We start from the raw sequence: 27,729 nt of genomic DNA, 5'->3' as shown, positions 1-27,729 counted from the left end.
TTGAAACCAATCTCTTGAATTCTAAAGAAGCTCCCGTAGTACGCGCCGAAATGACTAAGTCCCAAACTGGTGTAAATTCAGTTGAAAAAAAATTCAAAAAATGTTTCAAATTGTATAGTTTTTTGAGCTCAGAAGGACCCAATTTGAATGAATTTTAGGTCTAAAAATTCAACATTTTTTTTCAGACTTAGTCGAAAATTGACCTCACAGTTTCAAAAATTATGGTTCTGACCAAAACACTACCTATCGGCATGGCCGAGTCGAAAATTTTTTTTCTCTCAAAACCGATTCTAAAGCATCTAGTAATTGCCAAAAACACCCTGGGAGCCTACCGAAGTAGTTCTAAAACCCTTGAAACCATTCACTTGAATTCTAAAGAAGCTCCCGTAGTACGCGCCGAAATGACTAAGTCTCAAACTGGTGTAAATTCAGTTGAAAAAAAATTCAAAAAATGTTCTAAATTGTATAGTTTTTTGAGCTCAGAAGGACCCAATTTGAATGAATTTTAGGTCTAAAAATTCAACATTTTTTTCAGACTTAGTCGAAAATTGACCTCACAGTTTCAAAAATTATGGTTCTGACCAAAACACTACCTATCGGCATGGCCGAGTCGAAAATTTTTTTTCTCTCAAAACCGATTCTAAAGCATATAGTAATTACCAAAGACACCCTGGGAGCCTACCAAAGTAGTTCTAAAACCCTTGAAACCAATCTCTTGAATTCTAAGAAGCTCCCGTAGTACGCGCCGAAATGACTAAGTCCCAAACTGGTGTAAATTCAGTTGAAAAAAAATTCAAAAAATGTTTCAAATTGTATAGTTTTTTGAGCTCAGAAGGACCCAATTTGAATGAATTTTAGGTCTAAAAATTCAACATTTTTTTTCAGACTTAGTCGAAAATTGACCTCACAGTTTCAAAAATTATGGTTCTGACCAAAACACTACCTATCGGCATGGCCGAGTCGAAAATTTTTTTTCTCTCAAAACCGATTCTAAAGCATCTAGTAATTGCCAAAAACACCCTGGGAGCCTACCGAAGTAGTTCTAAAACCCTTGAAACCATTCACTTGAATTCTAAAGAAGCTCCCGTAGTACGCGCCGAAATGACTAAGTCTCAAACTGGTGTAAATTCAGTTGAAAAAAAATTCAAAAAATGTTCTAAATTGTATAGTTTTTTGAGCTCAGAAGGACCCAATTTGAATGAATTTTAGGTCTAAAAATTCAACATTTTTTTTCAGACTTAGTCGAAAATTGACCTCACAGTTTCAAAAATTATGGTTCTGACCAAAACACTACCTATCGGCATGGCCGAGTCGAAAATTTTTTTTCTCTCAAAACCGATTCTAAAGCATATAGTAATTACCAAAGACACCCTGGGAGCCTACCAAAGTAGTTCTAAAACCCTTGAAACCAATCTCTTGAATTCTAAAGAAGCTCCCGTAGTACGCGCCGAAATGACTAAGTCCCAAACTGGGTGTAAGTTCAGTTGAAAAAAAATTCAAAAAATGTTCCAAATTGTAAAGTATTTTTAGCTCAGAAGGACCCAATTTGAATGAATTTCAGGTCTAAAAAATCAACATTTTTTGTCAGACACCCTGGGAGCTCACTAGAGTGGCTATACACTTTAAACTTTTCTCTCGATAATTTTTAAAAGGTACATACACATTCCTTGTTCTTGACAGTGCTAAACTTTGCATGACTCTACGATAGGATACAATTAAAATCATATAAAAAAGCACGCCTCATTTCCACTTCCTTATTCTTCATCGAGAACATTTTTATCCTAGTTTTTGTTTCATTCCAGTTAGAAGACGTACACGCGAAAAAAAATTCACGTTATTACACTGTCACTTGTTTTTGATATTGAATTGTTGACTTTTGAAAAGTTTTTATTCGAATGTTTTGTCTTTTTTATCGGCAGCTTATAATTTCGGGCTCGCTTTTCGATTTATCTGACCGTTACCAAAGAATTATTATTGATTCTCATGGGACTATTAACTTTTTCTCTGTTTTAAATGCATATAGTTTTCCAGTTAGACTGCTGATTGGGCTTTCCAAGCTGTGAGGATTGACATGCCCGGTTAGCTCAGTCGGTAGAGCATCAGACTTTTAATCTGAGGGTCGCGGGTTCGAGTCCCTCATCGGGCGTGAGTATTTTTCATAGCGTTCAAATTGCGCCATAGTATAGTATTGAAGTCTTACAACAATATTAGAAACCTATTTTTCACCATAAGAAAAAAATACTATTTCTTAACACGCTATTTTAAAAATGCTTGAAAAAGACATCTGTGTCATCATTTTCATATCATGATTTCTTATTTCAGCTTGTCCGGAAAATTGACAAATGAAAAATCAATTTTGAACCTTGAATTGTTAATGCAGCTATTCGTCATTGCAAAGTGAAGTTTGTTAAAACTATTCAGCATAACAAAGTGAAGTTTTCGCTGAGATTCGGCCTTCATATATGATGTAATGTAAGGGACTTTTTTTTACCTATTCTATACGGAATATATTTAATTCCGGAATCAATTTCAACCACAGGGGGACTAGCTCAAATGGTAGAGCGCTCGCTTAGCATGCGAGAGGTACCGGGATCAATGCCCGGGTCCTCCACTCTTTGTTCGATACTGATAAACATTACTATAACATTGTTCGCCGTGAATATTTATGTCAGGTGCGGTATAAGGAACATACTCAACAAAAGCGTCTGATCAATAATCGCAACAATCGAAACGTAATTGTCTTGAAAATATTTCTATCCGTCAATCTGCTACTACCATAAACGTGGTCTTTTAAACAAATTTTGCCTAGAATTAGCTGTTGTCTCTTCTATAGTCGTGTAGTGATAAACGTGTAATAAACGTTTTTATTAATTTTGTCTGTTTTCTCTTCATATGTATGTCAGGATGGCCGAGCGGTCTAAGGCGCCAGACTCAAGAGACGATCTCTTCCTTTGAGACAAAGGAGCATTCTGGTCCACGAATGTGGGCGTGGGTTCGAATCCCACTTCTGACACGATTGTTTTTCGCTTTTGAGATGTTATCGACTTCACATAAAAGGCTTTTTTCCTGCTTATAATTTAAAACGATTTACGTACTCAGGAATGACAACTTTCTGAATAAAAAAAGAAGGAACGCAGCTAAAGATGAAACTTTTTTCAAACTGTTACGTGTCAAAATCTTTACAATTCGTGGTCACAAACTCTCCTAGTGAAAGTAACAAAAAAATTTAAAGTGAAATGAATGATGGACTAATAAAGATTGACACTAAAATGTCCACCGAACCGGATTTGAACCAGTGACCTAAGGATCTCTGCTATTCGATAATCATCTACAGTCCTCCGCTCTACCAACTGAGCTATCGGTGGTTGCGAAACGTAGAGCTACAATGAACCAGTAACATAAGCGTACGGAAAATGTTATTAAAAAAAATTTTTTTTTCAAATTTTTTTTTTTTCCGATTAAGAAACATGGAGTCGAAAGACAATATTTCTAGTGTCGTGCATGGCCAAAAGCATGTTTTTATGTAGCAGAGGGTGGTTTCGATCCACCGACCTCTGGGTTATGGGCCCAGCACGCTTCCTCTGCGCCACTCTGCTAAGAACAAGTCCAATTTAACGAACTATCAATTGCATCATACGATAAAACGTACGCGTAGCTCAAAACATATAACTGGAGGATATAATATGCATATGCACCCTGAAAATGACGCTAGACATACTCTACTACCGTTGATCATTTATCGATTTCTAAATAGAAAATCAAAGTATGAAGTAGAGAAAAAGGCTTAATAACCCAGAGATATTACGCCCATCTTATACCACTAATAACAAACATGTGAACCCGATATTGGGAAAATCAAAAAACCGAATTTGCATTCAACGGTGCAATGTTGTGTTCAAACCAACTTTATTTAGGATAATAGTGTGATTGAACCGACTGCTACTTTACGACCGGTCAGCAATGACTCGCCACAATCTTCATCCTCGGTAGTATAGTGGTAAGTATCCCCGCCTGTCACGCGGGAGACCGGGGTTCGATTCCCCGCCGGGGAGGATACTTTTTAAACATTGAAATCCCACCATGATGGAGAGGTAAGAAAGCCACATTGGAGGCCAAAAAGGCAGCTAAGGAATGAAATTATTCGAAAGTTGATTGATTATTTGAAAGAAGATTACTAAGAAATGGTAAATAAAGTAGTATTCTTGTAAATCATAATGCGACGAGAAAAGGTTGCAAGAATGTTCAAAGATGGAAAAGCTCAACGGAAAAAAGATATGTCAATTCCAAGTCCACAAAGTCGATATGTTCAATTTATTAAGGACAAGGGGTTAGACATGCGACGGAGTCAAGCCTTCTCAACAAACGAATAGAGCACTATCATACAAAATTTTGACAAAATGTGGATATCCTGGAACACAAAATTTAGAGACTCATTATTGTTCAATACTGAAAAAGGATCTCTTTAAGCCCCGTTTTTCACAGCCAAACTAGGTTGAAAATCAGAGAAGAAAATTAGTTAAAAATGTTCTATATTGAACAAATTTTTGAGCTCAGAAGGACCCAATTTGAATAAAGTTTAAGTCTAAAAAATCAACATTTTTTTTAGACTTTGTCGAAAATTGACCTCACCGTTTCAAAAATTATGGTTCTGACCAAAATACTACCTATCAGCATGACCGAGTCGAAAAATTTTTTTCTCTCAAAACCGATTCTAAAGCATCTAGTAATTGCCAAAAACACCCTGGGAGCCTACCAAAGTAGTTCTAAAACCCTTGAAACCATTCCCTTGAATTCTAAAGAAGCTCCCGTAGTACGCGCCGAAATGACTAAGTCTCAAACTGGTGTAAATTCAGTTGAAAAAAAATTCAAAAAATGTTCTAAATTGTATAGTTTTTCGAGCTCAGAAGGACCCAATTTGAATGAATTTTAGGTCTAAAAATTCAACATTTTTTTCAGACTTAGTCGAAAATTGACCTCACATTTTCAAAAATTATGGTTCTGACCAAAACACTACCTATCGGCATGGCCGAGTCGAAAATTTTTTTCTCTCAAAACCGATTCTAAGCATATAGTAATACCAAAGACACCCTGGGAGCCTACCAAAGTAGTTCTAAAACCCTTGAAACCAATCTCTTGAATTCTAAAGAAGCTCCCGTAGTACGCGCCGAAATGACTAAGTCCCAAACTGGTGTAAATTCAGTTGAAAAAAAATTCAAAAAATGTTTCAAATTGTATAGTTTTTTGAGCTCAGAAGGACCCAATTTGAATGAATTTTAGGTCTAAAAATTCAACATTTTTTTTTCAGACTTAGTCGAAAATTGACCTCACAGTTTCAAAAATTATGGTTCTGACCAAAACACTACCTATCGGCATGGCCGAGTCGAAAATTTTTTTTCTCTCAAAACCGATTCTAAAGCATCTAGTAATTGCCAAAAACACCCTGGGAGCCTACCGAAGTAGTTCTAAAACCCTTGAAACCATTCACTTGAATTCTAAAGAAGCTCCCGTAGTACGCGCCGAAATGACTAAGTCTCAAACTGGTGTAAATTCAGTTGAAAAAAAATTCAAAAAATGTTCTAAATTGTATAGTTTTTTGAGCTCAGAAGGACCCAATTTGAATGAATTTTAGGTCTAAAAATTCAACATTTTTTTTCAGACTTAGTCGAAAATTGACCTCACAGTTTCAAAAATTATGGTTCTGACCAAAACACTACCTATCGGCATGGCCGAGTCGAAAATTTTTTTCTCTCAAAACCGATTCTAAAGCATATAGTAATTACCAAAGACACCCTGGGAGCCTACCAAAGTAGTTCTAAAACCCTTGAAACCAATCTCTTGAATTCTAAAGAAGCTCCCGTAGTACGCGCCGAAATGACTAAGTCCCAAACTGGTGTAAATTCAGTTGAAAAAAAATTCAAAAAATGTTTCAAATTGTATAGTTTTTTGAGCTCAGAAGGACCCAATTTGAATGAATTTTAGGTCTAAAAATTCAACATTTTTTTTCAGACTTAGTCGAAAATTGACCTCACAGTTTCAAAAATTATGGTTCTGACCAAAACACTACCTATCGGCATGGCCGAGTCGAAATTTTTTTTCTCTCAAAACCGATTCTAAAGCATCTAGTAATTGCCAAAAACACCCTGGGAGCCTACCGAAGTAGTTCTAAAACCCTTGAAACCATTCACTTGAATTCTAAAGAAGCTCCCGTAGTACGCGCCGAAATGACTAAGTCTCAAACTGGTGTAAATTCAGTTGAAAAAAAATTCAAAAAATGTTCTAAATTGTATAGTTTTTTGAGCTCAGAAGGACCCAATTTGAATGAATTTTAGGTCTAAAAATTCAACATTTTTTTTCAGACTTAGTCGAAAATTGACCTCACAGTTTCAAAAATTATGGTTCTGACCAAAACACTACCTATCGGCATGGCCGAGTCGAAAATTTTTTTTCTCTCAAAACCGATTCTAAAGCATATAGTAATTACCAAAGACACCCTGGGAGCCTACCAAAGTAGTTCTAAAACCCTTGAAACCAATCTCTTGAATTCTAAAGAAGCTCCCGTAGTACGCGCCGAAATGACTAAGTCCCAAACTGGTGTAAATTCAGTTGAAAAAAAATTCAAAAAATGTTTCAAATTGTATAGTTTTTTGAGCTCAGAAGGACCCAATTTGAATGAATTTTAGGTCTAAAAATTCAACATTTTTTTTCAGACTTAGTCGAAAATTGACCTCACAGTTTCAAAAATTATGGTTCTGACCAAAACACTACCTATCGGCATGGCCGAGTCGAAAATTTTTTTTCTCTCAAAACCGATTCTAAAGCATCTAGTAATTGCCAAAAACACCCTGGGAGCCTACCGAAGTAGTTCTAAAACCCTTGAAACCATTCACTTGAATTCTAAAGAAGCTCCCGTAGTACGCGCCGAAATGACTAAGTCTCAAACTGGTGTAAATTCAGTTGAAAAAAAATTCAAAAAATGTTCTAAATTGTATAGTTTTTTGAGCTCAGAAGGACCCAATTTGAATGAATTTTAGGTCTAAAAATTCAACATTTTTTTTCAGACTTAGTCGAAAATTGACCTCACAGTTTCAAAAATTATGGTTCTGACCAAAACACTACCTATCGGCATGGCCGAGTCGAAAATTTTTTTTCTCTCAAAACCGATTCTAAAGCATATAGTAATTACCAAAGACACCCTGGGAGCCTACCAAAGTAGTTCTAAAACCCTTGAAACCAATCTCTTGAATTCTAAAGAAGCTCCCGTAGTACGCGCCGAAATGACTAAGTCCCAAACTGGGTGTAAGTTCAGTTGAAAAAAAATTCAAAAAATGTTCCAATTGTAAAGTATTTTTAGCTCAGAAGGACCCAATTTGAATGAATTTCAGGTCTAAAAAATCAACATTTTTTGTCAGACACCCTGGGAGCTCACTAGAGTGGCTATACACTTTAAACTTTTCTCTCGATAATTTTTAAAAGGTACATACACATTCCTTGTTCTTGACAGTGCTAAACTTTGCATGACTCTACGATAGGATACAATTAAAATCATATAAAAAAGCACGCCTCATTTCCACTTCCTTATACTTCATCGAGAACATTTTTATCCTAGTTTTTGTTTCATTCCAGTTAGAAGACGTACACGCGAAAAAAAATTCACGTTATTACACTGTCACTTGTTTTTGATATTGAATTGTTGACTTTTGAAAAGTTTTTATTCGAATGTTTTGTCTTTTTTATCGGCAGCTTATAATTTCGGGCTCGCTTTTCGATTTATCTGACCGTTACCAAAGAATTATTATTGATTCTCATGGGACTATTAACTTTTTCTCTGTTTTAAATGCATATAGTTTTCCAGTTAGACTGCTGATTGGGCTTTCCAAGCTGTGAGGATTGACATGCCCGGTTAGCTCAGTCTTTCCCCCATGAGTCCCATAACTATTCGGAACTATTCGGAACTGATCTATTGTTCTTCTATTGTTCCCGTTCCGATTTGAACAAAGCATTTTTCTGAAATGTTCTGAAATAGACAAAGGGGCGTTCCGAAATGTCTGAATACTGTTTTTTGATTGGTTAGTTCGTTCCGAAATTTCCTTGAATTTGATTGCCGATTTTTTCCGAAAAAATAACAACAAAGATGGCTGGCTGAAGCGAAGGCAGTTCAGACGTCTGACTGGTTTTTTTTCTCAAATTCAGTAAGATTTCTGGAATTTAAAGCCATTTTTGATACAAGTCTTGAACTGGTTTTTTTATTATTTGTTACTGATTTGTTTAGCTTCCTTTTGCTTCGAATTACATGGAATTTAAATGTTTTTTGACTAAGTTATCTCTAAACCTTACTACCTTGAGCCATACATATATTTCTTTATTTTTACTGATAAATATTACACAATAGACCTTTTCGCCTTTGCGTCCGCCATATTGAATTGTATGCAAAAATACAGGAAGGAAAATGCCGTGGTTGGATTTAGTTGGAATGTATGCAAAACATATGCAAGTTTACACAAAGATTAAAAAGACAACAAAGCATCTTATAAATAAATATTATAATCATTAGAACAATAAAAGATGGAATTTCTTAATCCAAAACGAAATATTTACAGAACAACAAAAGCCTTTTAGGAATTTGTTCTTAAAGACATTGCATATTCTGTTTTCATGCCATTAAGAAATTCCACGAAGACGGAGTACACACATCAAACTTTCAAAACACGCAAACTGAAAGCAGTAATTATGACGTCACACTTTATCAATGTTTTGATTTGATCATTTGGCGGCTCTATTCCCAGGAGAATAATTTGCCGTCAGCCGAATAAGGATTGTTTTTTACCTTCGCGGGTGATTTTTCAGTTTGAGATTCTGTCTAATGTTATGGTCTTTTGAAGTGCTTGTTCTAAGAGATGAGTGAATATAATTGTTTTTAGTTTTCAAGAGAAGCAAATTTAATCTTTCTTCTACAAGATTACACTTTAATATAATGCCAATTATGCATGTAAGTTTTTATTTAATACTTTCTTTTTGCATATGTTTTGCATACTTTCTAAGGGAATTTCACCACGGCAATTCGGCAACCATAATTTTTGCATACAATTCAATATGGCGGACGCAAAGGCGAAAAGGTCTATGTGCCTTTGTTTTCTCTTTTTGTATGAGTAATAATATAATTTGCTCATGTTTGTTATCTGTATAATTTAAATTTCATTTGCTCCCATATCGAAAGGATAAAGGTTGGTCAATACCAATCAATTACCAAATTGGTTAACTGGTTCTTTTATCTCGCATACAATAAGGCGATGTGGTATAGTGGTCATTGACCTTGGTTGCTGCACAGGTGACTGAAGTTCGATTCCCACTTGCAGTGGTTCACTTGGCAAGTGAATGAACCTTTGCTCGGCTCGGGTCAACCAATGCCATCTGAGGGGAATTAGGTAGTCAGTTCAAGGTGCTGACAAGGCGCTAATTGCAAATTGTCTATAGTTGGGAAAATAGGCCAAATAGAAGTAGAAAAAAATATATGTAACTTGCTAAACTTTGCAGATTGAAATTTTCATTTTTCAACTATCTGGCCAACACGTACACAACACACCAGTAATAACAAAAAATGGCAAGAGGAATATTTACATGTTTTAAGTCTCTCATACCTAATAGGTTTTAAGTATGGCCGTAAAAACTTCCCTTGTCATTTTTTGTTACTGGTGTGTCAACCATTTCAAAGACCATTTTAAGTATATATTTTGCAGAAAAGAAATAGCCACCCCCAGACTAGGTTCGAATCCTAGCTGGGGTAATGCTTGATGCACAATCTAATAATATTTCACAAATGTTATAGTTATGTTTATTTTCTTAAGAGACATTCAAGACTAACTAGTTCCAAATGCTTGAATGGAAAGGAAAGGAAAGGAAAGGAAAGTTTTCATAAGTTTTTATACTGTAAGGGGTTTAGATTTTGCTACTGATTTTTGCTTTTCTACTGCTTCCAGCTGCTTCCCCTTCTTTCCCTCCCCCCGTCATTTCGGGACGGTCTTGCCCCTTTTTTAGCTCAGTCAGTAGAGCATCAGACTTTTAATGTTAGGGTTAGTGTGAAGATCCAGCTTGCCTGCATTTTTGATGGATATTAAACCATTTTGAGCCTGAAAGATATTATACATATAATACTTCTGTATTTGATTTGTCAAAAAAGTAAAATTATATTTTCAACTAATAAATAATTTTCCTTGTTCGTTTCGAAATATAAAAAAGCATGTTGATAGGAAGTTATACATTATGCCTGACACTCTACCTGGCTATGGAATCCGACGGGTACAAAATGCATAAAACATAATGCATATTGCATAATGCATAATAGTATTGTGTAATTTACAGAACGATTTTACATTTTCTAAAACTCTCCTTTGTCCCCAGAGATGATGTTTATACTTTTCGAATCATAACAACAAAGGGTTTTCCGTCAGCATAAATAATAACAGATCAAGATTTCCCCCTTCTACTTCTCAAAAAAGGTAGACACATAAACATTCGAATGTAAAAAGATTCTAAGTCTAAAGTGAAACATTTGAATGTAAAAAGATTCAAAGTCTATTTTCTTTTCTTTGGTTTTTCACATGCTTAATGATTTGTAAGAGGGAAAACCCGCTGAACTTTATATTAGCAATTGTTGGTTAAGATCTCTGAGAAAACCCAGAATAAAGATCTTGCTACAAAATTTACGTTTTCGAGTAAGAAAAGTAATATACGGAGGAGATATTTTCGTGTTTTTTCTACACTATACTACGTTCTGTAAAATACAACTATGAAAATCAAAATGGCGACAAGCATTTTCAGTGGATCATGGATTTTCTTCATCATCCAAAATTCAAATTTACAGCTTTCTACCCTTTATTTTCTGGTAGAAAATGGTATATTTGTTTTGTTGAAAGTATTATCTTTCAAATTCTCCTTATTATAGCCTTTAAAATTGACATTTTTCAAATATTATGCATTATGCATTATGCAATATGCATTATGTTTTATGCATTATGTACCCGTCGCTATGGAATCTGGACAAAAACAAAACTTTAGAATTTTTTTAAATAATCTCAAATATATTATTATATTATACTAAGAATCTTTATTACTACACACTAAAAAACTCATAACAAATATCGAGTTAAGAAAAAAATAATAAGTATTTATGCAAATAGAGTATATATAATATTTTAAAAATTAAAAACATAAAAATATTGAGTTGTTATAGGAAATAATGCAGGCTTTGGGGAGTTGTTTTTAGATTTATCCTATGTTAATTTTTTATTAGAAGTCTACTGATTTGTTGTTTTAAGTACTTTAATAATATGTGACCAGAAAATAATCAACATAAAACATGAACAAAAACCAGAAACAGAAATTTAAGCCGGTTAGTGTAAAACGCAGGTCACAGGTCACAGGTCAGTGATCACAGGTTAACTCTAATCAATGTCATTGCAGAGGAAAATGTTTGGAAAACACAAAGAATTATTAAAAACATAATTCTCAAGCAATTTCATCCATATAAAACCATTTCAAACATCAAAATTTAACCATATTCTTTTATCGATCTTTCACAGTTTGCGCCGTGTATAACGCAGACCAGAAAATATTTGAAACCATATTATACGTATAACAGGTATCTACATATTGTAATGTTTGTAATGTTATATGATGGTTACATATAATAAAACAAATCGCTCTAGAACTATCTTCTCAGAGAACTCACGAGCTTCTGATTGATGTAATTTTATATCCAGCCATATTGTTATCATCACATTCGGTATGCTGAATATTTTTGGTGTTTTTCTCTTGTAATTCTGTCAATATTTTTTCAAAATTGTTATTTTAAGTCATTAAAATGACAATTGAATAATTAATTAGTTTCATCCTTCTAAAACCACTCCCTTAGGGACCTCACAAGCTTCTGATTGGTGCCGTTTTATATCCATTCACACTATCTACATCACATTCTGTATTATAAATATTTTTCGTTTTTTTGTCTGTTCTTGCATCATATTTTATGATTCTGTTAATATTTTTGTCAAAAATTGTCATTAAGACATTAAAATAATAACTGAATAATTAATTAGTTCCATCCTTCTAAAAACCACTCCCTTAGGGTCCTTGCAAGCTTCTGTTTGGTGCCATTTTATATCCATTCACACCATCTACATCACATTTTGAATAATAAATATTTTTCCTGCTTTTGTCTTGTTAGGCATCATATTTTATGATTTTGTCATTATTTTTGTAAGTTAGTGTCTATGTCAAAATAGGTTGTTATTTGATTCAATTGTCATTTTATAATATCTAAATAGTATGTATTACTTTTTTGTAATTTAATGCGCTATGTATTGATGTTATGTTATGATCGTATTATCTTTTTTCCGGTCTGCACTTTGTTGACCTGTAACCTGCGACCTGTGACCTGTGACCTGCGTTTTACACTAACCGAATTTAAGCTTATTCCAAAAAAATAGTCCACAAAATGATAATAAACTAAAATTAAAACAGAAAGTTTAAAATAAGATGACAACTAAGATGATATCACAAACATCAACCATAAACAAACTCACGCCAACTTCCAGCAGCCCAGGACAAGAGGCCCTTAACCAAGGTCTTGCACAAAAGGATCAAAGAGAGGCAAAGAGGTAAAAAATATAACATACAAAGTAATATTACCTAAAGCTTTACACTCAAGGTTACATTCAACACTAGTGATGTGTATCTAAACGTTAGGTGCAGTTGTTTTATTTTAAGATCATTTATGTACTCGTCTGGAGCTTCTAGAAATGATTGATAGAAAAAGAAGGAAAGCGAAAGTGAAAGCATCCAGAAAAATTGAAAAAATTGTTTTGAACCCTGGTTGCACATATCAAAATTTGTGGCAACTTTGGTTAAACAGCGTTTCCTTTAATACTTGAGCACCAAGCACCGAGATTAAGATTGAAAATATATAGTTTAAAAATTAAGAAGACCAGTAAATCACTATGCTGAGTTTTAAGTGTATTATAGGTCAGTGCCTTTATACAAAAAGTCATTTTGTCATTATTGATTCGGAACACTTTTGAAACTTTTTTGTCTATGGACTGAATACTATAAAATATGATAACAAAAAGGACAACACAAAACATAATACAACACAACAGAAGACAAATAAAGATGTGCCATATCCCTTCTCGTCCATACAGTTAAGTACAGCGTGCAATGACATGGCCCATCCAAAATGAAAAGTAAAATTAAATATTAATAAATACATTCCTCAGTTGCCAATCAAATTTTGACTAAATTAATTTTGAGTTGTCCGCAAAGAAAAGTTATTTAATTTGTGTCACCTCTGCGCTCGACCTTGACAAAATAGAAATTCTAAGTATTTACAATTGAAATTAAAAAAGGTAAAATATCCAGTTGGAATGACCTTATTAATTATCTTGGCAGTTGCCTAATAGAGACTTCCCGAAAAAATTAATTTTATTCATGATTTTCCTTAAAGAATACAAGAATGTATTTGATTATCAATTTGATCACGATTTCCCTTGAAAAATACAAGAATATTCAGTTAAATCTTTAATCACGATTTGTGTTGAGAAGTACAAGAATATTAAATTAAATTTAATCACAATTTCAGCTGCACTGGGAATTTTTTTTTGATTCCAAACTTAAATCATTTTGGGTGTAACGCCAATTCAATATGCACTTTATGCCCTTTATGTTATTGCAAATGGGATGTCGAGATCTTACACCTTGCTTATATTTTGAATAGCTTTAATAAGCCAGGTAAATCTTTTTATTGATTTCTTAACATGAGGTTAGTACATGGGGTTAGTACACGGTTGATTAGAGATAATAATAGAATTATTCCATCTGGAGGAGGAGTTAGTGTTAAAATTATATATATTTACATTTTTAAAATCATGAACACGTGAAACTACACAAAGACAGTGGAATGTCAAACGTCTCTTTCAATTCAAATTCTGTGATTTCATTAGATGATGATGTTTTCAAATAAATATTGTGTTTATCTTTTATCGCAAATTAATTTGTAGCTAAGCACGTTTGTAGCCGTTTTCACTTTGGTTTTTGAGAAAATGTTTTATTGGGATATCTTTGTAGTAGATTTCAGTGAGGTCTTTCAAAGTGAAAAAACAAGGGTGCGCAAATTCATGATGAGCTCAATAATTTTTTCCTTTTTTCACATCCCATATCCATACAAGAATATATTAATCTACTCTAAAGGATTCAGTATTCCTTAAGAGTTTAAGATATTTTAAGCATATTTTATTAGAACTTTGAGATGCCATAAAATCTTATTCTTTTAACGGTTTCACCAAATTTTGCACATTTGTTGTTTGATTGTTATTGATTATATATGTATTAGTGTCTGATATATGTTTTTGTATATCAGGGTTTAGATGCAATTGGGTTGTTTTGGTCCTAATCCGGACTCTTGTTTTAGCCTCACTTTCATGCCCCTTATAAGGCCACAGATTTTCCACATGGGCCTTTTTCAGTTCTTCAGTTCTTCAGTGCAGACTGCTGTTTTTTGCTGTTTTCATATTTATCTCCTGTTACTGTTTATCTGTCAAAATGCTTGCTGAAAGACTATTCTTTTCAATACTTATGTTCCTGACTACTCCACCTGGTACCCCAACCAGTGAGGATACTGGTACCAGAAAGAAAAAATGCCCTGGATGCCAAAGAAGTCATGACTTACATGATTTTGGTCATCCAAGCAAAAACTGCCAAGGTCCACCTCCACCGCCGTCTCCTTCTTCTCCATCTACACGAAATCGTCGCTCATCTGCTGAAAACACAAGGAAAAGCCCCGATTCTCGTCCCTTCTCAACAGAGCAGATGGATCATTACCGCCAACATCTTCGAGACCTTAAAAATCAAGAAACTGAGCTCCTGGAATCGATCAGACGTGACAAAGAGAACCAACTTCGTGAAGAAGAAAACGTTTTGATCGAGGAAATTAAACGACAGACAGAGAAACTCCAACGTTTAAAAGACTCTAGAAGTCAACAACATTCGTCTCGCTCCGCCCCTCCGCCCGAAAACACGCAACAGTTCCTCAGGGGAAAACCTTACAGCTCAATCCGCCATTTTAAATAATTTTCCTGCCGATTCCATGTCTACTTTGCTTCACCGCTTCACCGCCCGCTTCTTTCTTCTCAACAACAACAACAACAAACTTTGAATCCTGGCTCTTCGTTTGGTAATGTTCTTCCCTTTTTGAATTCTGGCTCGACCGCTGAACCTTCTTCTACTCGTCAGTTTTACACAGAACGAACGTTTTTCTTCGCCCAACACGCACCAACGACGTTACCAGAGGTAAAGCTTTACGTATAGTGGACTTTGTCTCTCGTATTCGACCTGCTGAGGATGAAAAGGTTTTGTCTTATGACAACAATTGTAAACTTGCCTTGATTTTACAGGACTCTAAACCCAAACTTTCTAGTGTTACAGTTGAACAATTTAACATTGCTAATTTGAGAATTTTTTACGAGTTACTTTTTTCTGGGAAGCTTTCCACCCTTTTCCATGTACAGGAGTACCTTTCTTATGCGATTAAGGTCTTAGAGCTGGCAACTAAGTACACATGGCAATCCGTGTTGCAATATGACGATGAATTTCGGATTTTGCAACATACTTATGGGTTCTCGTGGAGTACTGACCATAGCCATCTACATGAGGTTGTTCTTATACCTCGCTGGGCTGCAAAGCTACCTCGTGGGCTTGGGCATGGCACTGATACTTCCTCACCCAAGATTGATTTTCTCTCCTCAGGTCTTGCGGGTAACAGTAAGGTTTCTGGTCCTCCCACAATGACACATCTCTCATCTGGCTCTGAGATTTGTCGGATGTTTAATTCAAGAAAAGGTTGTCAGAAGTCACCCTGCAGGTTCACCCATGCCTGTAACCGCAAGGTTGGCTCTCAGGCTTGTGGAAAATCACATCAGGGTTTTCTGCATCCTGTGAATGAGGGTGGCTCTCAATGACTCTTTTCTTCTGAACCTGGTCCTTCTCCGCTTGATTCTGCACTTTGGGACAAAGAACTCCAAAATGATCCGGACCGTCAATTTTTGTTTGATGGTGTGGTCAATGGATTTCAATTGCTCCCAGCAGATGCTTCAATCAGCCCTGCGGAGATGGATAACTATAATTCTGCTATTGGCCAGGGTTCTAAAGGGAAAGTTGAAGCCACTATCCTTGAAGAACTCGCGGCCGGAAATTACATTATTGCTACTGAAAAGCCTGTGATAGTCAGCGCACTTGGAGCAGTTCCAAAGCCTGATTCTGAGGATCTCCGTTTGATCCATGACTGTTCGATGCCCCACGGTATGGGCGTTAATTCTTACATCGATATTGAGAAGCAATCTTTCCAGACCCTAGATGATGCCTGCAGGTTGATAGGGAAGGATTTCTTCATCGCTAAGATAGATTTGAGACATGCGTATCGATCTGTCCCAGTCCATCCTTCTAACCGAGATGCTCTCGGTTTGAAGTGGAAATTTAGTGGGGATAGCCATTACACGTATCTAAAAGACACACGTCTCCCTTTTGGTGCACGCAGTGCCCCTGGTATTTTTCATCGTTTAACTCAGAGTGTCAGACGTATGATGCAGAGAAGAGGCTACCCTTTGATCATAGTATATCTTGACGATTTCTTGGTCATTGGTAGGACTCAGCATGAATGTCAAGCTGCCTTTGATACTCTTTCCTCTCTTCTGGTTTCCCTAGGTTTTACCATCAGCCCCTCTAAGCTTGTCCCACCATGCACAAGACTGGTATTTCTTGGAGTTGAGATTGACACCACCTCTTTGACTCTCTCTCTCCCAGTCAAGAAGCTAGGTGATCTGAAAGATGCACTACTGTCTTTTCAGTCCCGAGCTCGTGCATCAAAGAGGCAGCTACAACAGCTTGCTGGCCGTCTTAACTGGGCTTGCAAAGTTATTTATGGAGGAAGAACTTTTTTTGCGTCGTATTCTTGACCTTATGGGCTCCTTACGGAAACAGTCATCCAAGTGTCTGTTGAGTGAGGAGTTTTTTAAGGACATTTCTTGGTGGTTGGATTTTCTTGAGATTTTTAATGGTCAGTGTTCCTTTCATGACACTAGACCTGTTACTAACATCCACACGGATGCCTGTACAACAGGCATTGGAGCAGTTTTTGACAATGACTGGTTCTATTCTAATTTGTTGGTTGATGCTCCTGCCCTTGCAGGCTTGCACATCAACTACAAGGAAGCGCTTTGCATTGTTTTTGCCTTGGAACGCTGGGCACCTTACTTGTGTAATAAGGTTGTCCATATTTACTGTGACAACACGGCTGCAGTTGGGATGTTGAATAAAGGATCATCTCGCAACCCGCTCATGATGACTTACCTCAGACGTCTGTTCTGGTGTTCTGCCACCTATAACTTTCGCCTAAAAGTCTTTCATGTGCCGGGAGTCCAAAATGTTGTTGCTGATCATGTATCTCGTTTGCATGAGCATTCACATCTTGCAGCCTTTCTCCAGTATCTTTGTGACTGTTTTGGCCAATCTGCTTCCACTGATAATGTTGTCTGGCACATGTCTGTGAACTGTTTCTGTTTTCTTCTTGGCTTGCATGGCTCAGGCTCACGTCTTCACTCTGCTTTTTAGAGTTTGCGTCTTCGCTGCTGGCGGATGTGCAGTTCTATCGTGAAGCCACCTATGCTACCAATACCCGCAAGGCCTACCGTACTCACCGCAAGGTTTATCTTCAGTTTTGCAATATGCTTGATCTACCGCCAGCTCCTGCTAAGTGTGTGCACCTCTGCATGTATGCTGCGTATCTAGCCCGTTTCCTGTTACCTCAGTCTGTTTGTATATATTTGAACATTGTTGGCCTCTTGCATCGTGAGATGGGGTTCCCCAACCCTCTTCTTGATAATTTTTTCCTGTCCTCTGTGTTGAAGGGTATCAAGCGCTCCAAGGGTGTCCCTCCCGTCCCCCAAGCTTCCCATCACGGTTGAGATTCTTTCTTTCATTCACTCCCAGCTCAACCTGCGGGATAGTAAGCAAGCTTCTTTTTGGGCTCTATGTTTGGTTTCCTTTTTTGGGCTTTTTCGGAAGAGTCACCTTTTACCCGTTTCCCAGAAGGGTTTTTCCCCAGACACTTTTCTCACCCGGGATGATTTTACTTTTTTGGGTTCTGAGATCCACATCAGGGTGAGATGGAGCAAGACTATCCAGTTTGGTCAACGCACTGTTACTATACCACTGGTGGCAATGCCTTCGTCTCACCTCTGTCCTGTTTCCGCAGTTTCACGTGCCTTCTCCCTTACCCCTGGGGCCCTCCCGTGTGATCAAGCTTTTTGTTGGAGGGATTCCTACCTTGGGGCTAACCGTGTTTTTGTTTACCGGGATTTCATGCACATTCTTCAAGCACACCTCTCACGTTCTGGGCTCTCACACCGTCAATATGGGTCACACTCATTCAGACGTGGTGGGGCTACCTTTGCTTTGGAGGCTGGTGTGCCTCTTGACTCCATTGCAGTTATGGGTGACTGGAAGTCTGATGCAATGTATCTTTATCTACATATGCCCTTGTCGCAGCGTTTGCATGCCCAGCATTCTATTTCTTCATATATTTCTTCTTTACCTAACCTAACAACTAATACACACATTGGATTTGGACATTTGTTTTATTTTCCTAGTTTATATTCCTGTACATATTTTGTCTGTGCCGTTTTCACAGTGTTTATTCCGTCAAGAACTGAAAATACCATGTAGACATATCTGTGTGCTTTCTGCCTATCCTTGCCTAGTAGCCTTTTGTGTTTAAGTGTCTGATATATGTTTTTGTATATCAGGGTTTAGATGCAATTGGGTTGTTTTGGTCCTAATCCGGACTCTTGTTTTAGCCTCACTTTCATGCCCCTTATAAGGCCACAGATTTTCCACATGGGCCTTTTTCAGTTCTTCAGTTCTTCAGTGCAGACTGCTGTTTTTTGCTCCGCCTCCCTCCCCAGCATCTTGGTGGAAGCTTTCCTAGGTTCAATTTTATTTAATGCTTAGGTCACCGAATATTTTGATATTTTTCTTAGATTTTCTTTATGTGAACCGTTTCCTTTACGGTCTATACTATGTATTTGCCATTTGCTGGCCCATTGATTTTATATATATACCTATATGTTTGTATTGTGTCATTATTTACTATACTGTGCTCCTGTAATCATTTGTTTTATTTTCCTAGTTTATATTCCTGTACATATTTTGTCTGTGCCGTTTTCACAGTGTTTATTCCGTCAAGAACTGAAAATACCATGTAGACATATCTGTGTGCTTTCTGCCTATCCTTGCCTAGTAGCCTTTTGTGTTTAATTCCCTCAACAAACATGCATGCCATGTATTTTATGAAGAAAACAGGTAACTTCACATTAAGCTCATCATGACCATAGTCAGTGAAGTTGTAGAGAACTGGCGTTAAATATAAAGATAAGATTAAAAGGGTAATAGATTTTATAGCTCATCCATCATTATGTGAATAGTTTGTTTTAACAAGCATTTAATTTTCATTGTTTTTGACAGTGCAAAGAAAAGCTTTCACTTAAAAGTCATGAAAATGGACGACATAATAGTTACTATTTCTTTGTTGAGATCAGCACTCTACTTCTTCACAGGTCTTTTGCGAGACCCTTTCGGCACCTCATCCCCCTGCTCTTCGTGCAGTTTCATGTGGACTTTCAAGGACCCCTTGTCCACCACCACAATGTGACATTTATCACACGGATAGGTCACCTTTTGGTGGACAGCCTCATAATGGCGAATGAGGCTGTTGAGCTGCTGGAAGGATGCTTCGCACAACTCACACGTTAGTAGTTTTAAGTCCTCAATTTCTTGACATTTACCTTAGAGAAAAAGATTAAGACAAGGTCAAGGGATAATTATTACGATATTACTTCGATCAATAATAATTTTACACAGCAATTAAATAATAGGCCTTTTCATAAAAGATTTTGAGTGCAACAACTGCCTTGTTTTTGGAAATCTTTTCCAAGGTGATTAAATCCTTTGCTTTGAATCTTCAAATGTTACTTTTATAAATAGAGTAAGTTTCTTCTCCCTACTCCTCTGGGACTCGATTACCATAGCAATATTTTGAAAACGAGCTAAGCGTTGCTCGTGACGTAATTTATGAAAAGGGGTCTAGTAACATTCAGTAATGAGATCTTAGGGTTCTTCTTTATAAACATTTTTTCACTGTAGAGTTAGAATAATACCATGCAGAATTGAATTACTTAAAGAAACATATGCCACTATGTATACCAAAGACAGTTTGACTTTCAGAGTCTGTTGTGACCTAAATTGCATACGTAACCAATAAAATGGAGTTTCATGGTATAATTTGTTTCAATATAGTCTGCAGCGGATACAAAAAGCCTGTAACTTTAGAATGTACCGGGTGCGCCACAAAAAAGTTTCTCTCTTTGAAACTAATTTTCTCGAAATCTAAAGATTTTAAAAGAACCATTTCTATTTCACTGGAAAGAAGAAAGATATACTTAAATTTTGATGGATCATTTATTAAATTCGATTAATTAAATCAAAAGTTATGTTCAATTGAATAGAAAAGTTACTTTCGAAAAGTGCTGAAAAACGTTAAAAATCGACCTATCAAATCAAACAGAAGCATAATTACATGATACATCAGTGTTTTCGTTTCAGTCATTAAAGATGATAAATAGGCTGTCTAAATGACCTTTTGTTGTATAAAGGAAGGTTGAATTTCAATGAAATGAAGAAAATTCGTCAAAATAGGCCAAAAAATCTGGTAAAATTCATAAAAATACATCAAATACGGGTTTTGAGGTAGATTCCAGCCTTACATAGACTTTATCCAGTCTAGAGCCAAAAATCTGAGGAAAATTTCGGTAAAAGTAAATTAAAGTGATTTTGATGAAGATTTTAAACCCTCTCGACCCTTCAGTTTCAAAATTTATATATTTAGTTACTGAAAAATGCTCTTAATCATGTAAAGGCTATTGTGATTGCCAATTTTAAAATGAAAATTTGATAGGTCGATTTTTACCGATTTTGAGCACTTTCTGAAAGTAACTTTTTCATTCAATTGAGCATAACTTTTGATCTAATGAATCGAATTTAATAAGTGACTCATTAAAATTTAAGTTTATCCTTCTTCTTTTCAATAAAATGGGAATGGTTCTTTCAAAATTTTTAGATTTCAAAAAAATTAGTTTCAAAGAGAGAAACTTTTTTGTGGTGCACCCGGTATATAGAATTCAAATGAAATTGTGGTTTTGTGATTGTTGAAAAGATATTCAAGGGTGGAATATCATCAAATAGAAAAAAAAACATCCTAAAAAAACAGAATGAAGAAGAAGAAAAAAATCAACTTCTTGTAGAAATGTCCTATGATTGTCATTTTTTTATTGCAAAAACTCTTCAATCTTAGAGGGTTATCACTGTGAAAAACATATACTAAGAGTTAAGACCAAATAATTTCTGTTGAGAAAATGGTGATCACAGTTTAATTCTTCACGGAAGTTGATTTTTTTTCTTCTTCATTCTCCATTTTTAATGATACATGTTTTTCTATTTATAAGCATAACGTTTATAAGCATACCGAGACCTGAATTTGTCTCATGACATGAAGTAACTTTAAAGATAAAAAATAGTTTTAGAGGATGTTTTTGATCTTACCCGCATGTTTCTTTTTCAAGTGTGCCTTTAATTTATTCTTAAACGCATATTTAATCGGGCAATGTTTACATTGCCATGGTTGCTTTGGTGGTGTTTTATAGCCTTTAAAACAGAAATTAAAGAAAATGTGTCAAAAAGGTGTGCAGTGTTTTGAAATTTGACCATAATTTTCGAAGCATTTTTCATATGATAAAAAGGTATCGTTCAAGAAAATGGCTAAAGAAAAAATAAAAAAAAATCTGGTGGAAAATAATTACCATTTTCACAAGAATGAAACTTCAATATTAGATCAACAAATATCTTTCAAAATTTACTACAGTTGACGATCTCTAATTCGATGAAATTTAAAGTCCCCGTCAAACAAGAAACTCTCATAAACGACGCTCCTTTATTCGATAAGCTCCCTTGTTCGATAAGCTCCCTCGTTCGATGAAAATCCAATTCCCCTTGAAGATCGAATTAGAGAGCGTCGACTGTATGGACAGTTATGGTCAAAAATAAAAACACTGTACACCTTTTAGACACAGACTTCGATAACAATTTTCATAAATATAAGGGCTAACTGATGTTGAAAAGTGACGATTTCAGTACAAACAAGAGAAATCTATGCCATTGGCCATAAATGTAATAGATATAATGATAAACTTTATAGGCGTCCAGGACACAAATAATTGTCGTGAAATTCATTACAATTTTAAACGGAAACCAGGGCGCGTGTTAAATTAGAATGAAAACTTACTCATTCCCTCTGGTATTTTGGCGGCATTTTTTTGTTTTTTCCTTGCTGCGGGTTCAGCTGTGTTTTTAGGGCGTCTCTTCTGTTTTTCTTTATTTGCGGGTTGCTTAAGGGTTAAAGACACAAAAAAACACTCAGAATCTTAACTAAGTTTAGAAAAAGAAGACATGCCATATAACTTACACGAGATAATTTTACCTCTTTATTTTACCTCTCAATCTGAACTGAAAAGTCTCAATATCTCAAATTGATCAATTCTCACGTTTGTTTTAAAGTCAAGTCTCAAAAAGTAAGAATACGTTAAGAATATTTCACCCTCAATATTTGCAATTTCTTAAGAATACTTGACCTTCATCCAAAGTACACTAGTCTTATGAAAAAAAGCGTGTACGCACAATAGTTTTGGAGATTTGTTTTCGAATAACGGGAGAAAGATCCAGTCTGGAAAGATTTCAAACTTCCTCACCTCGGAGAACACCGGAGGAGTAATGGCTTCGTTATCTTCGTCATCAGTTGACTATGAAAAGGACAATTTATACATTCTATCATGTTTGTATTCCAAACCCATGTGTCCCTGTCCAGCTCTACTGGAAAATCTTGTATAAATTTTGTCCCCGATGGGAAAATACCCTGGAATTTCAGCCCCACTCGCAAATCGAATTTCATTTCATCCAAATTCGAAATTCAATATTTAAAGATTGCACTCCAAATTATGCCACCTGGGTTTATTTTTTACCTTGAAACAATCGAATTTCTATCCCCATTGGAATTTTGATAGGAATTTTTATCCCCAGTGAGGAAAAAGTGTAACCGGGGCTGTGAGCGAGACAGGTGTGTTGTTCCCCTGCATTATACTTTTGAGAAGCATTGATTACCAGTATATGAATTCTGGTGTCTCTTTATCGTGATGAAACTAAAAAATGGCGTGTAGGTGTGGTGATGAGGGCGCTGGGGGCGTCGGTTAACTTACTTCAAGCACGTAATCATCATCATCATCGTCATCGGTTTCCAGACTGTCTTTAGCTAAAATACGATCGTTTCTCTAAAAATGGAAATATCAAGAAATTTGCTTTACTAAGTATCTATTGTATTTTACACTTTTCGACTTCCATTTGAAAGATGAACAATAGCATTTTTTCGAAATACATTTTAAAGAATGTTTAGAGATTAGTGTTTTTCACCTTATACAAGTTATGGTATTTTTAAAAGGCTTATGATGACGCCATCAGCATAAAGCGACAATTTTCGGTCAAAAAGGTTATTTTTCATTTCATACAAAGTGTCTTTCATAAATAAATTTAATCACAAATTGAGGTAACATTGTGCTAATCCACCGGTCCAAAACTATTGAATTTATTGAATGGTTTGAGATTCATATATACCTTTCTCAACTTAGGGGGCGAATGATCTGGAAAGAACAATTTTTTTCCTTTCGATGGGCCAACCTAAAATAAATACATCAATTCAATCAACTGTTTATAAGCTACCAGAAATGTTTTCAATTTTTTTAAGACCTGATTGGATGGGGGGTCCCAGAGGGTGGGACTCGAGGTAAATGATCTAACTTAATGGCCCTTAAAGTTTTTTTGCAATTTTACGTGATCGTAATGAAGAAAACTTCCGTGATCAGCTGATTTCAATGGCCTAGTTTTGGGCAGGGTTACAAACGTTGACAATCTACTTAGATAAATAATAAATCTACGTACCTGGCGGTTGACAGGGGTGGTCTCCTCTTGCGTGTTCTCTTTCTGGTTGTTTGTTTTATCCTCACTCTCCTCTTCTCCATCCTTCTCTTCGCCATGCGTCTCCTGGAAATGAACAAAAATACATGATTGAAATCTACTCTAATGAAGCCCCCCAGCCTAATCACGCCATCGCGCAAAAGAATATTCTCCATCATGCATCACGAAAATCGCTAAAATTTGTCATCGCGCAAAAAATAGCGAATTTTTGCCCTATGACGCATCATGCCAAAATCTTGATCACGCCATCACGCCAAAATCTTGATCACGCCATCACGCCAAAAAAATCTCTAATCACGCCATCACGCAAACCGCTGCTGGCCTCTCTAATCCGTTCGCTCTATGCGTGCACTCTTTTGCTGCCAACGTGCACGTTGAAACTACTCTCGAGAAAATTTCTCTTATTGCGCTCTCCTACATAGTAGCAAAATAGAAGGCATATTTAAAGCGAATCATCCTGTAGCAGAAGCTAGATTGTGTGGTTCGTGATATAATCCTAATCGCTTGGATCTTAAGCTTGAAACACAGCTCTCTTGTACACCCCTGTATCAATTATCAAACGTCTCTGACCCTTATAGTTCAGTTTGATTTTGTATCTTATTTTGCTGAAGTCACCTAAAAATGAACCTGAGATACACGTTTTTTTTTTTAAGAAACACACTTTTAAGAAACACGAGGATCAGAATGCCTAAAAACTAAGAAACATCTAAGAAACATGCTGAGGCTGAGAATGAGAAAGTAACATTTTTTAATTCGTTTTTTTTTTAAAGAACCAAACATAACAGTTAGAAGCACTTGAGAAAGTCATAAAATCAATATAGAAGATAGGAAAGTACTGTAGATTAGTCTATTAGACTGTTATTATTGTTAGAGTATTATCGATATGCTTCTTTTAAGCTTGACAAAGTTTAGAAACATTTAAGAAACATTTGAGGCTCAAAAGGTCGATTTCTTAAGAAACATTGAGGCTGCTTGGTGAAACTAGTTTCTTAAAAAAAACGTGTAGCAGTCCCCAAACAAACCCTTATAATGTATCCAGGATCCAGCTAAAAGAAGACCCTTGCAGTGCACTCTATCAAAATTTTCCTCGATCAAAGTTTGAAATTTATATTTTTACGAGTTATTATTGTATTAATCGAAACTAGCCGGTACCCGGTGTCGCACGCCGGTTAAGCTGTAGCTGAACGCGCTAAAAGTCCTTTGGATTTTGAAGCTGGTTTTAAAAAACGATCAAATGAATAAAAATATATCTTCAAAGTTTGACTCTAACCCTCCCCCGGAGATATTTTTCTCGCTTTGCTCGCGTTAAATACGCCGTTCAGTTTTCGACAATTTGAAAAAATATTATGGTAAAGAGGAGTGAAATGTAGAAATGACAATTCTTCAGGAAAAAGCGGAAAAGCCTCAAAGAATATTGCAAATTTTGCAACCCTTGTCATAACTTTTCGAATTTAAACTTGACATACACAATTTTTAACAGTAGATTGACTAATTTTTATTTATTCTCTTGCTTTTTATCGCCCTTTGAATGCTGTTATTGTTCGACTTTAATTTTTATGTTTTGATTTACATTTGAAATGTTCTTTTCTATGAAATGAAATTGTTTTGTTTTGAAAAGAATTCGAATGCCATTATAATAAATACGATCGTTAAATACATTCGAAAACACTTAAAACAAAAGATAAAAGAGAAAAGGGCAAGTCTGGGCAGAAATTAAAATTACTAAATGTAGACGGGCCTTATATTCAAAACAAAGGCTGAATCGAGCTGAATAAAGTCTAAACCAAGCTCTATCCGATCTGTCAATCAAAACAAACTTCTCGAGAACAAAGAAATTGTTTGCGAAAACGAAAGTGACACACAGACAGAAAACGAAAACAGAAACAGACATACATACTACGGATATTAATATATAGATTCAATTAATATTTGATGAATGAATTAAATTATCAATTCCCGGGCAATTCTCACACGGATGCATAACACATTCTCAGAAGAAAAGATTTAACAAAATTTTTCCCATTTTCACAAGGATGGAGAATCTTCGCTTATATCAGCATAATATAACAATATGCAGACACTGTCCTGATACGAAATATGTGCCTGGTATGAAACGGGAATTGAACACTTATGTGATAACAAAACCTTTAAGCTGTCCTACGAAAATTTGAGAATAATAAGTTAAGTAATCTGTGGTACCTTTCCAAAGCCAGAAAACGTGGGCATGTCTTCTGGCTCTCTCTCAACGAATTCCACCACCATATCCACCTCTATCTCTTTTTCTCGTTGATTTTCTTCTTCGGCGTACTCTTGCAGCTTTAGAGAAAATAATTTGTTTTTCTTTTATAAAAAAAATTAAATTATAGCATAGCTTTCTTTCTGATGCCCTTGGGAATTGTCACCCCTGCATCTCCTGCATCACCCTGCATCTCCAATTTTTCAAAAAATTCATGTTATTAGTTGAACGTAGCCTTCTGAAGAAAAATCGTCTACCCAGCCAACAAAAAGCTTTATCAAAACGAATTGAATAACTTCAGAAATTACCTTCGCCTCGATGACTTTTTTTGTTTCCGCCAGGTTGGCCTCTCGCCCCCTCTTTGTTGATTTATTCTCAATTAGAATACTTAAGATTTTAAATACTTCGTTCATGTCGGTCTGAAGGGGTATAAAAATTGAATGGTGTAAATGTAAACTTTTGGAAAATTCGCAAAAAAAACCGCGAAAAAAAATTCTGAAAAGCTAATATGCGTGACTTTATCCTAGTAGCGAAAAAATGTTTTCCTTAAAATCTACTTGGCTGTGAAAATTCTATCAAAACATCTTATGAAAGTAATTTTGATCGAGACATGGTGGATGTTATACAAGAATTAGAAAAAAATCTGGGAAAAAAACAAATCAATAAATCTTGAAAATATTTTTCTCGAAACATGTTCTGAAAAACTCCATTTAGTGAGAGCCACTATGTTCTGAAAACATCTTTCGTGTGCACAGACTTGTTAAAAGCAAACTAATTTTTTTAAATGATCGATTAGGTCTATAAGATCACAAAATCGAGTGGTGAGAAAAATTTTGACCATTTTGCTGGTCCCTATGTGACGTCATCACTTTTGCTGGGGCTTGAAAATGAAAGTGAAAGTTAGAAGCTCATATATGGCTCAAATGAAAGATATTTATCCAAGAATTCCAAAAAGTATCACAACATACACCTGAAAATCAATATTTCAGAAGCTATAAAGGCAAATAGCTCAAAAAATGACGTCATCGATGACGTCATCGGCAATTAAAAAATCATCGAAATCGAAAAATTTTTGTTTGTAAGGGTAGGAAATTACAAGACTGCACTGAACTGCACTGTAAGGGTAGGAAATTTTGGTAAAAGGCCAATTTTTTGGTAAAATTATCACAAAGAACATAGTAGCTCTCACTAATTCGCAAAGTTTGACCCTGGCGAAGTTTTCTACTCGACTGCAGTCGAACACTGTCTTTTACATTCCGGGTTACATTAATACATCAGATCAGTACTTACAAAATATTTCCTTTTCATCTCTTCCATCATAT

The 27,729-nt window shown here is 35.7% G+C and overlaps 2 protein-coding genes and 6 non-coding genes across 8 annotated transcripts; 5 read left to right on the top strand and 3 right to left on the bottom strand.

Annotated features, from left to right (window-relative positions):
- Window positions 1-2,073: 2,073 nt before the first annotated feature.
- On the top strand, window positions 2,074-2,146 carry Trnak-uuu (transfer RNA lysine (anticodon UUU)). The gene has a single exon. It is a non-coding gene; the product is annotated as a tRNA-Lys (tRNA).
- Window positions 2,147-2,538: 392 nt separating this feature from the next.
- Window positions 2,539-2,611, top strand: Trnaa-agc (transfer RNA alanine (anticodon AGC)). The gene has a single exon. It is a non-coding gene; the product is annotated as a tRNA-Ala (tRNA).
- Window positions 2,612-2,898: 287 nt separating this feature from the next.
- On the top strand, window positions 2,899-3,013 carry Trnal-caa (transfer RNA leucine (anticodon CAA)). The gene is made up of 2 exons: window positions 2,899-2,936; window positions 2,968-3,013. It is a non-coding gene; the product is annotated as a tRNA-Leu (tRNA).
- A 259-nt stretch (window positions 3,014-3,272) lies between these two features.
- Trnay-gua (transfer RNA tyrosine (anticodon GUA)) lies at window positions 3,273-3,365 on the bottom strand. Its single transcript has 2 exons — window positions 3,329-3,365; window positions 3,273-3,308 (listed from the first exon to the last, which is right to left on the bottom strand). It is a non-coding gene; the product is annotated as a tRNA-Tyr (tRNA).
- Window positions 3,366-3,524: 159 nt separating this feature from the next.
- On the bottom strand, window positions 3,525-3,596 carry Trnam-cau (transfer RNA methionine (anticodon CAU)). The gene has a single exon. It is a non-coding gene; the product is annotated as a tRNA-Met (tRNA).
- A 384-nt stretch (window positions 3,597-3,980) lies between these two features.
- On the top strand, window positions 3,981-4,052 carry Trnad-guc (transfer RNA aspartic acid (anticodon GUC)). The gene has a single exon. It is a non-coding gene; the product is annotated as a tRNA-Asp (tRNA).
- A 12,099-nt stretch (window positions 4,053-16,151) lies between these two features.
- Window positions 16,152-16,994, top strand: LOC136818303 (uncharacterized). The gene has a single exon (XM_067074685.1). The coding sequence runs from the start codon at window positions 16,152-16,154 to the stop codon at window positions 16,992-16,994; it is 843 nt and encodes a 280-aa protein (XP_066930786.1).
- Window positions 16,995-21,957: 4,963 nt separating this feature from the next.
- Window positions 21,958-26,820, bottom strand: LOC136818302 (nucleolin-like). The gene is made up of 7 exons (XM_067074683.1): window positions 26,716-26,820; window positions 26,371-26,487; window positions 24,136-24,237; window positions 23,812-23,874; window positions 23,400-23,471; window positions 22,896-22,946; window positions 21,958-22,535 (listed from the first exon to the last, which is right to left on the bottom strand). Exons 1-7 carry the CDS (start codon window positions 26,818-26,820, stop codon window positions 22,416-22,418), a joined length of 630 nt encoding a protein of 209 aa, XP_066930784.1. The 3' UTR covers window positions 21,958-22,415.
- Window positions 26,821-27,729: the final 909 nt, after the last annotated feature.

The sequence above is a fragment of the Clytia hemisphaerica genome, unplaced genomic scaffold (assembly GCF_902728285.1).
Source record: "Clytia hemisphaerica strain Z4C2 unplaced genomic scaffold, Clytia hemisphaerica genome assembly, whole genome shotgun sequence".
NCBI lineage: Eukaryota > Metazoa > Cnidaria > Hydrozoa > Leptothecata > Clytiidae > Clytia > Clytia hemisphaerica.
Note: the sequence above shows the minus strand (reverse complement) of the source record. Positions and strands in the feature narration are given on the sequence as shown.

Bases quoted from the DNA above. Each gene is read 5' to 3' on its own strand.
- LOC136818303 (XM_067074685.1), top strand. From the start codon at position 16,152: ATGGATAACTATAATTCTGCTATTGGCCAGGGTTCTAAAGGGAAAGTT.
- LOC136818302 (XM_067074683.1), bottom strand. From the start codon at position 26,820: ATGAACGAAGTATTTAAAATCTTAAGTATTCTAATTGAGAATAAATCA. The intron at 24,238-26,370 runs GTACCACAGATT...GTTCATTTCCAG, and splicing joins CGTTTTCTGGCTTTGGAAAG to GAGACGCATGGCGAAGAGAA. The intron at 22,536-22,895 runs GTGAGGAAGTTT...TTAACCCTTAAG, and splicing joins CTCCTCCGGTGTTCTCCGAG to CAACCCGCAAATAAAGAAAA.